Below are 10,856 nucleotides of genomic sequence, written 5' to 3' on the forward strand. Positions count from 1 at the left end.
TATAAAATTGTCTCATGCTTTGATGTTTTCAACGCATATAGATTTCTATTTTAACAAACTTCATAAAATTTGAGTTATCTTACAAGGCTGATAAAGAGGTCGATTATTGCCCGTTACTAATTGTTAAAAACCAAAAAACCAGACGACAATGCTAAATTGGTATCACACCTCTCTGACATAATGAAAGGCCCGGGTTCAATTCCCTGTTGCTCCGAATTGAACTCAGCATGATTTTAACTTCTCTCAGAAGTAAGAAAGAATTCAGCTCAGTTTCGAGTTTTAACATCTATCTATGATGATATGTTCCAGATAGAGGTGGGAAAAACTATGGGAAAACTGAATATCGATCTTTTGGGTTGGTTTCGATTAATTGAGAAAAACGCCGATGTTTACAATTTCGAAACTTATTTTAAATGTTTTATTTTGAAATTTTTGGAGAAGTGAAAGCACTTTTTGAGACGTTTCCATAAGCGAAATTTGCGAAACTTAATAATTTCGAAGTTGTGGCCATTTTAAACAGTTTATTTTGAAAAAAGTTAAAACTTCAACTCTGTCTTAATTTTCTATAGAAATACTAAACAATCGAATTTCTGTAAAAATTCTTAAATACAGCCCTTTTTTTTCTGAGTTTTAATGTTAAATGCTTGATGGTACAATTATAATGTAACCTTTGGTATAACATATTTGTGTTTGACGAATATATCTACCAATTAATTGTCTTGATTAAGTGAAATGGTGCTCAAGAATCTAAAAAACAATCTTTTGCTTTCCATAAGCTTTTTTTTTGGTTTATATCAATACTTTACAAAGAAACAGAAATAGAAAGACGTTGCTCACAATAGAAATAGAAAGATGTTACTTATACAACTTTTTCATTTTAAACTGAATCTTTATTAGAATCGCTTTAAAATCAATAAACCAATGATTTCCAGAGGCCATGTTCTGTCTTTTCAGAAATAACTGGGAAACCTATGGAAAAATAATTTGGTCCATTGCAAAAGAAGTAGCCAAAGATCAATTAAACCACATTTAGGCAGTTTGAATTTATAATCACAAGTACTCAAAGAAGGTTTCAGAGCTCGAGAACTGAACAAAGTTTATAAAAGTATAGAATTTGTTAATATTAGTAACTTTGCTCATATAACTAGCGTTAACTGAATGGTCTGGAAGTTTTTAATAATATCTGATTTTTCTGAAAACGCTACATTTCTTAAAGACTTGGATTCTGTTCCACTTCTAAGAGGAATGTGTTTTAGAAACTTTTGAAATGAGCTTAATTGCAAAATTAGATTTAAATTGGCTAAACTTTGTACTGAAAAGAGCATGCTTCATGATTCTGTAAAGCAAACAATAGTAAAAAAGAAAAAAAACAGAAGTAAAAAAACTACGAATATAATATTTGGGGTGCACATAATATTTGAGGTTTTTTTTGTTACTTTGAAGCTTTGTTAAAAGATTTTGGTACCATTGTCCATCGTTAGCTACAATTTTTCCCCATCTTTCAGGCAGCGTATAGATCTGCGGTAAAGAAATTCTTGTCTTTTGAGACAATCCAAGAATCGAGCCATATTTGACTTTTTTGTAAGACATGATTTGCTGCTCGGTCAAGCCATGAGTTATTGACCGGAAAATGTAGTAGTCGGAAGGAGCAATATTGGTGAATACAACAGATGGGATAGGGCATTCTATTGAAGCGCCTCCTAAGTGTTCATGATGAGTTTTGCTAAATTTGGCCGAGCGTTGTCGTGCTGAAAAGTCACTCTGTCATGTCTTTGGCATATAATGACACGCTTATGCTTCAATATTCTACTCAACTGCATCAATTATTGTTATTAATATTCCCGATTGATGGTTTTGTTTAACTGGACTTAAAGTAGATCACTCCGAGACGATTTTAATGCAACTTAACTCTAGTTACGTCGTCATTTGATTAGAACATGCATTTTCTTTACTTATATGAGTGCTACTGAAGCTGGGAATACTGGGTTGCGCAAAAGCCAGCGCGTAAAATTTAACAAAAAAGAGGTTATGGAAATGTTTATGGTATTTGCAGACGTTAAATTTTTCTTTAAAGAGAATCATAAAAAAATTTTGAGACTGATAACATTCAAGAAAAAAAAAATTTTTTTCTTTTAAAACATACAAAAAAAAAAAACGGATTTTTTTTCCATTTTTTGATATAACTCTAAATAGTGACTCTTCATGTAAGTGATCACAAAAATATCAGTTTGCCCTTTTAATTTGGTTATACTAAAGTGTATGCTAATTTCTTCTTTTCCTCCTGTATTCTACCAGTCAAATTATTTTAGCAAATGGAAAAATATTTTCAAAAAACAAATTTATTTTTACTTGTAAAGGTAACTTAAAATTTAAATTTAATAAACAGCTATATATATATAATTTTGGAAGGTAATTTGCTTTTATGTAAGTTTATAGATGATTTATTTCTACTAATGTAAAAAAATATTTATTACTAGTTTACTTTTAAATCAATAAGTAAATTCTGTTATGTAATTTTCATTAGAAAATAATTTACGTCTAGTTAATCTAGCCCCCCCTCCCCCTACGAAAGACCCATCTTCACACCTTTTACATTTTCAAACTTTATGCGCGGAAATTGACATGATAAATAAAAATTAGTGTACTTTTATTAAATTTACTGGTAGGTATCGAAAGCAACAATATTTATAAATTTTTCTAACTAAGTTTTCTCTGTTAAGTATAAAATGTTTTATTTCTTTCATCGTTTTATTTTTCATTTTATGTTTCTAATCGCTTCATTCATCTTATGACTTTTTTAATATAGTATTATAAATCTTCTACGGAGGAGTTTATGTTATCCCTAGGCTTCTTATTTTCTGCGTTCGGTTCCTTTACTAAGCTGTCGTGGCATTAATATTTAAGCGAATATATAAATATATTAAAATCCAATCGTCAGTCTAATTTTAGTGTTTATACTTTGAGAAGTTGTAAAATGCCAAGTAAAAATAAACTCACTCAAGAAGAAGAGGTACTTCTCCAAGATTTCAGTAGGACAGTCTCTAAGAAATCTCAAGCTTTATTTTATGGCAACGCTTTAATGGTAGCTGTTTTACCGCTTTGTAAGTATAACTTTTACCTGTGATGTTTCTTATGTTGCTAAAGATGCTGTATAAACTATATGAATATATTCCATTTAATTTTTAATTGTTTTCAAAATACATAAGTTTTATATGCCCAGTAGTTGTTCTGTATTTGAAAATAAGCTATTAAATTAATGTAAGACAGATCATCTTTCTCTGTGTTTATTTAAATTTAAAACGAAACATTAAACTTGATAACTTGCATCAAGCAAGTTTTCCAGTTAAATTAGATTTTCTTAGGTGTTGTTGATATATCTAATTGGATAAAATTGTGAATTAGTTAATTTCTAGATGAAGAGTGCATTATAGGTTTTATGTCTTTTAAAGAACTTAACAATTCTATGTAAAATAAATAAATTAATCAATTAAAGACGTGTGTGTGTATGTGTGTGTGTGTGTGTGTGTGTGTGTGTGTGTGTGTGTGTGTGTGTGTGTGTGTGTGTGTGTGTGTGTGTGTGTGTGTGTGTGTGTGTGTGTGTGTGTGTGTACAAACATATCTAAACAAATATGTAGTATTTTTATGTAATCTTGTTTGCATTATTGTTTTTGAATATCAATTGCTTTTTAGTAAGTTACTAAAAGTTAACATTAAACTTGAAATAGCAATTTCTCCCTCTAGGGTTGTTCTGGAAGGTTCATTTAATGGATCCAATGACATATGCAGTCTTATTTCTTGTTGGTACTCTGTGTTCAGGCTACTTGATTGCATTTGCTTACAAGAACACTAAGTTTACACTTAAGCATAAGATAGCGCAAAAGCGTGAAGCTGCTATTTCTAAAGAGGTAGTTTTTTGTTCTGTATTTTATAAACATGAAACAATTAACTTGTTTCATGTTTTGTTACCATATGCAAAAGCTTTATATTATCTATGATTAAGAATTTAAATTATATTACATATATAAAATATTAGTGTGTATCAATCTTTAGGTTAAAAGCCAGTTTTTTTGATTAATAAAAATAGTAATAAAATAGTAGGAATTTATGTTTGAATTATACTGATTATTTTAAAGTTTCTAAAGTGCTGAGGGTGGGGGTGGAGGGGGATTGTTCTGAATGTTTTCTTGAATCACAATAAAATAAAAATATTTTTGGCATGAAATAAGTTTTAATTTTCAATATAGTCTCCCTCAACGTCAATGCACTTTGTTCAACATTGTTCTAATAATTATATTCCATCATCATATAGCTATTCAGGTTTGTTTGTAAAATACCCATCCACAGCTGCAGTTGCTTCTTCATTCAATGTAAAACAGTATAAAGAAATTTTTCAGGTTTGGAATAGGTAATAGTCATTTGGGTTAAAATTTGGTGAATATGATGGATAGTCAAGCATTTCATACTTTAATTCATTTATTTTAGCTATTGTCAAAACACTTTATTGAGTATTTGCATTTTAATGAAATTTTTTCCGCTAATCTTTGTTGAAGCTCACAATTTTTTCATCCAGTTGAATTCAAAGGCTTGTGTAATATTCAGAATTGGCTGTTTTACCTTTCTGAAGATAATCAATCAACAAAGTTATGTTGTAATCCAAAATAATTGTTGTTATAACCTCACCTGCTGATGGAATATAATTTGCTTTATCTAGTGCACTTCAATCAATCATTACAACTGTTTTTCTTCCTGGTGTATAGTGGTGAATGCAAGATTCATCAACAGTTATGAAACCACTTTTGAAATCCTTTTTTTTTTTTTTTTTTTTTTTTCTTTTTTTTTTTTTCTTTTTTTGTGTTTAAAATGAAATAAACAAGTTTGAAAAGCAAACATTCAACAAACACATTTTTGATCAGTTGATAGCAAATGCAACACAGCTTAAAGTTAAAAAAAGGGGTTTGATGGCACATAAATGGTATATTTGAAGTGTATAGTAGACTATTTACTGCACTTGTAAAGGAATAGAATTATTTGGAAGTGAATGAACAAAACTATTTGACTTTGCTTCAGTTGTAACATTTCATGGAAATTTCTTAATATTTCTTAAACTCATTCAAAAAATATTTTTTATATTACAAAAAAATAACTGTAGTCAAACCTTGAGTTAAAGAAAATTTGAACTATAACATGAGTTTTTCTTTTATTTATTATTAACTAATGAATAAAGAAGTTTAAAAGTAAAGTTTATAAGTTAACAACACTTTTTAAAAAAATAATAATTTTGAAATTTTAAAATAAAATTAGTAAGTGCAAGTTCATTCTACTGATATTTTAAAATGCAATGCCTTAAGTATAATATTTGCTTAAAGATTTATCATTTTGTTTATTATAACATATAATTTGTATATTAAACGAAAACATAAATGAAAAAAATTTATCTATCTTACTAAAAATTTAAAATTATCTATGGATTTTACTTTTAAATCTTTAAATTTTTTCACTTTTTTTGTGTTATGTAAAAGTGACATCCTTACATTTTTTTTTTTTTTTCTTCATAATTTTGAGATTTTAATATTTGGTTAGTGCATTATGTTTTCTAAGTTCATTGTAAACGTTTACTGATCCAAAGGTTTTTGTATTAGGTAACTGCTGAATGTGATTCAAAACCAGAAACCAAAAAGCTATCCCGAAAAGAGAAGGACGATCGTATTTTGTGGAAGAAGAATAATGTCGCTGATACTGAAGCCACAACTTTTGCCATATTCTACAGCAACACCTTATATTTATTCATTATCATAACCTGCTCTTTCTATCTCCTGCGCTCTTTTTCTCCTGCAGTTAACTTCACAGCATCTACCGGTTTAGCAGCAGGCCTAGTAGCTCTTCTTTCAACTGGAAGCCAATAAAATTGTTTGATATGTATTTCTATGAATGATAAGAAATGATTGTTTTAATAAACTTTGTTAAGTTATCTAAGACTTGAGTTTTGAAATAATGGTATATGTTCTTCCTATACTATATTTAAAGGAATGAACAGCTTATGATTAAATAATACGTTTGCGACTGTATAATAGGGCATCCCGTACTTTTCAAATTTCATTAACAAGGTCAGCCCCAAGGATTTTTTTGCCTTTAGGTACACACATTAAGGGGTGGCATATATAAATTTATTGAAGTAAAGAAGTAAAAGCAACATTTGCAAAAATAGACCTTAATTTTCAAATATTAACTCAAATGGGGGTGGGGGGGTGGGAGAGAGAAGTTTAACATATGTAAGACTATCCCATACAGATAGTATAAAAAACGCTTTTTTTTTTCACCATATTGGATGTCAATAAGTAAAGATTCTTTTGGAAAAATTGGAGTGGTGTATAAGCCCCCCTTCATATTCTATGTATAGGTGCCAGGTTTCATAAATGCTTATTCTAAAATACGATATCAAGCTTATAAAAATTAAAAAACAAAAATTAAATTATTTTCTCTCTAATATATCTAAATATCTCTTTGATACATTCTGTTATAGGCACTAAAAATGACTAAAATAAATGCTGAAATGGAGAGATGCCCTTCTTGCTATTAAAAAGAGGGTTTATTGCTTTATTTTCTGCTCTTGCTCAGATAAAACCATCTTTTCTCTCAAAACGAAAGACGGTTTCAAAAGCAGCAGTTAACTAAAAAAAGCTTATCATTTAAAAACTACTTTCATGACAATAAATATTTCTTAAACGTTTATCAATTATAATATATTATTAAGCATAATTAAAATTAATTTTACTTCTTAAGAAATATGGAAATAGCATAGGACAATCAGGAATTTTCTACATCACTATTGTTCATTTGACAGGTTTAAAGGCTTCTTTCCATCTTATAAGGTCAGTCAATGTGGTTGTATGCAAGTTTAAGTTAGGAATCTTGTATGCTCTGAGAGAGTGAGGACTCCCATTTTCTGATGTTTTCTAGTTTTAAAAATTTTATTAACATCAAATTTCCTTTCAATCTTGTTTTGGCTGCAAAGTAAACTTTTTAATAAACTTTTAGAATGACAATACCATGCTGAAGATAGTACATTTTCATCTTGAAGTTTTATATGGGCAAATTGGTTCAGGATTTGTTGTTTTCTCTCTACCCAACTATGCCTTACTTTGATTTGCAACCACATAGGGAAGTAAACTGATACAATAAACCTATTAATTCATAATTTTTTAGCTCATCTCCCTCTAATCCATGTTTACATACTCACAATATAAATAAGGAAGAACCTTTGTTGAACCACTTTGAATAGACCACAGTGCCTGGATTTTGGTTTGTCAAACTTGCTGCAAGAGTTCCTAAAATTAATATCTGGTATTGTTTATAGGCATATTTCTAATCTGAAGATAACTCATTTACTATTTCTACATGAAGTTCAATTAAACTAGGACTTACAGATATTGGCTGGAAATTGTAATTTTTTTCCATTTCAGCCACCTTGGAAAGTAACTTCTTTAGGGATCTTTGAGGTTGTCTTACCATCTTCTATTAGAAGTTGAAGGCAAAGTTTATTTGTGTTGAGTGAAAACATTACCCATCCTAACTTTTATTTTAATTTAACCTCTAAACAATAGATAACATCTCAATTATGGCTTGTATTTGAAGTACTGCTATCATAGACAATGAACTTAAATGTAAATTTACCACCATACAAAATTAACTAGTGAAATACCTTTTTAAAAATATTGATTTAGAAGATAAAAGCTCTTCCTTTTATCTGGAAATAAAATGTTATCATTATATTATTTATCAATATTATTATTATTAATGATAATTTTTTTTGTAAGAAATCATCAATAATAGTATTATTAAAGTAATATAATATTATTAAAACATTATCTATAGTATTCAGATAATGCTAATATATATTTATTTTTAAAAATTCTATATTACCAATTAAGTCAAACGTGCTTGCCTTTTTTATTGTTTTTAAACCATTCGTGTTTTCATACTGTTTCATACTCATTGTCAAATATCTCTTTTGCTTTGCCAATATATTTGTGGGTTAAAATAAATAATTACAAAAAAATCGAAATACGAAGAATATATAAATATAAAGTCAAAACCTCTTGTTAAAACAATTTTATTTAAGTACTCTTTCTTAAACTTTGTTTTGCATTTGTTAAAAAGTTTGATTTTATCAAGAAGTGTAATGGGTTTTTATATTGCGGTTGCAACAACTTTATTTTCGCCAAAAGCTAATTTTTTTTGTCTAGAAAATGAAGCAGTAAAGTCCATTTTTGCAATTGAAGACTTTATAATATCAGTTTTTTTTTAACAGATCCTAATATATACCTTCGAGCAAAAAAATACTTGGGGCCTAGTGTTTATGGTAAAAAAAGGTGATTTTTGAAAAGTATGGGATGCCCTACTGTATAAAGTCTCAAAATTACGAATAAGTTCAGAATATTTTTATAAACTAAATGTGTTTTATAGAACACGAAGTAAACCTTATTCTAAAGTTTCCGTCATTAAATTTGAAAAAACTGATGATCTGTCAAAGTTGCGAAGTAAAAAATGTTAAATTTAAAAACTCACACCACTTGGTAGAAAATCCAAGCTAACGTTTTAAAAGTATACTTCTGTGCATAAAACTTTGTTCGCCCTAAAAATGAATGTCACTTTCAAAGAAAATCGATTTTACTCCTTTTCACTTAACCGCTCAAATTTCAAAAGATAGTTTAAAAGATAAGAGCAAAAAAAAGGTACAAGAAGTTTCTAAACAGTAAATACGAAGTGTTAAATGGTCTTCAGTTAGAAAAAGGGAATATCACATGATCATCATCTAAAAAATCTTAACTTTCTTGAAAGCATGCAAGGGCAATCTGATCTCTACCTGGAGCACTAACTGATTATTTATTTATCAATAAAGTGATTGAATTCAGCATTTATCCCTTGAAATTCCATCTGGCTCGATAGTCTCAGATGATTATGGCGAAATCAATTGATATAAAAAACACTTTAAATTCTCACAAAATTAAATTTAGGTTGCAACCCAGCACTTAGGTGAATACACTATTAAAAAACTGATTTTAAGATTCTACTTAAATTGAGGAATAAGAATTTTAAAAAAAAAACCCATTTCTAAAGTGGTTTTAACTTACCAATTGCTATACACAGTGATGTCACAAGGAGATATCAAAAAACGAGATTAATTACCAGATCCCGCGACTTTTGAAGATCTTATAAATCATCTTATTTAAAAGAGCTTGACAGACTTAGTTGCGATGTAAAGAATGTCTTTGAAAAAGATTTATGTTAAATGATCTTAAAGGACGTCACCAAGAAATATAGTTTTACATACAAGGAGTTAGCTGTAAAGTTTAACTAGTTACTACGAGTTGCATAGTTTTCATTGAAGATATTTAAGTTTTCGATCCTCTTAAAGGTACTACTTACGAATTAAATTACAAGTTTCTTTTAAAATATTAATCATAAACTTAAATTATGAAGAGACGCTTAGCAAACCATACAAATAATAATAAATACACCATAGTAGAATTCCTACATCGTAATATTTTTTTTGTCGGAGCTTTTCAAACGTATTGAACTCTAAATTAGTATAAATACACGCATACATACATACATACATACATACATACATACATACATACATACATACATACATACATACATACATACATACATACATACATACATACATACATACATACATACATACATACATACATACATACATACATACATACATACATACATACATACATACATACATACATACATACATACATACATACATACATACATACATACATACATACATACATACATACATACATACATACATACATACATACATACATACATACATACATACATACATACATACATACATACATACATACATACATACATACATACATACATACATACATACATACATACATACATACATACATACATACATACATACATACATACATACATACATACATACATACATACATATATATATATATATATATATATATATAAAATTTAAGTGACATCTTTAATAGTGTGTAAAAGTATCATAATTATTAAAACATCATATACGGTATCATACTATTATTTCTTTTCTTTTTTATGTACTTTTAACCCGTTATAACATACAAACTCTTGAGGTAGTTGAAGTGCATTGGGTAAGCGATATATATCACTACGTAGAAATCTAAATTCACTTTTGCAATCATCATCAGACATGATTTCTAAACAAAATTGCTTATAACTCCGAAACGGTAAATCTGGATTCTTAGACAAATTTAATTTGTGTAGTAGTAAAAATTCCTCGTTGTCTATGATATTTGATTCTAATGCAAGTAATAAACTATTTCTAACATTTCTTAAAGGAGCCATTTTTAATTTTTTTTTGTTTATTTCAAGCACTATTCTCAAAATATAACTGGATAGCGTATTCAATTGTTTTTTTCAAAAAAATTTGAAGCCAAACTTGGCCTCCCAAGACGGCGGCGATTGGAGCTCTTAGCGGTGAACGATCTACATTTTATAAGGCTATTTACAGAAATATGAAAGAAATGATTAAACAGAGTTTTGAAAGAGAAACTAGACTATCAAATAAAGTTTTAAAAATTTTAAAGAAATGAAATGATTTCTAAAAAAATCAGACAGTTAAAGAAATTATTTAAATATTAAGGTACAAAATATTCGATATACTTTTTAAGTGCAATTTACGATTAAATAATATTTATGCATAATTTATGTACCTTTTAGTTCTTAGTTAACCAATGCAGTGTGCTAGAAGGTTGATAACATAACTGTATGGTAAGCGGTGTCTACTTACAATTTTGACAAATTTTATATTTTCAATT

At 28.3% G+C, this 10,856-nt stretch overlaps 1 protein-coding gene and 1 long non-coding RNA gene across 2 annotated transcripts; one reads left to right on the forward strand and one right to left on the reverse strand.

The window, feature by feature from the left end:
* Positions 1-2,841: 2,841 nt before the first annotated feature.
* On the forward strand, positions 2,842-5,973 carry LOC145185217 (translocon-associated protein subunit gamma-like). Its single transcript, XM_080061061.2, has 3 exons — positions 2,842-3,101; positions 3,742-3,905; positions 5,640-5,973. Exons 1-3 carry the CDS (start codon positions 2,975-2,977, stop codon positions 5,901-5,903), a joined length of 555 nt encoding a protein of 184 aa, XP_079917187.2. The 5' UTR covers positions 2,842-2,974; the 3' UTR covers positions 5,904-5,973.
* An 854-nt stretch (positions 5,974-6,827) lies between these two features.
* On the reverse strand, positions 6,828-9,409 carry LOC149883778 (uncharacterized). The gene is made up of 5 exons (XR_016455969.1): positions 9,132-9,409; positions 8,566-8,632; positions 7,700-7,744; positions 7,423-7,590; positions 6,828-7,325 (listed from the first exon to the last, which is right to left on the reverse strand). It is a non-coding gene; the product is annotated as an uncharacterized LOC149883778 (long non-coding RNA).
* Between the last annotated feature and the right edge of the window lie 1,447 nt (positions 9,410-10,856).

This window comes from Hydra viridissima, unplaced genomic scaffold (genome assembly GCF_058129835.1).
Source record: "Hydra viridissima isolate aposymbiotic clone 2 unplaced genomic scaffold, HvirCarnegie_v1 scaffold_9, whole genome shotgun sequence".
In the NCBI taxonomy this organism is placed as follows: Eukaryota; Metazoa; Cnidaria; class Hydrozoa; order Anthoathecata; family Hydridae; genus Hydra; species Hydra viridissima.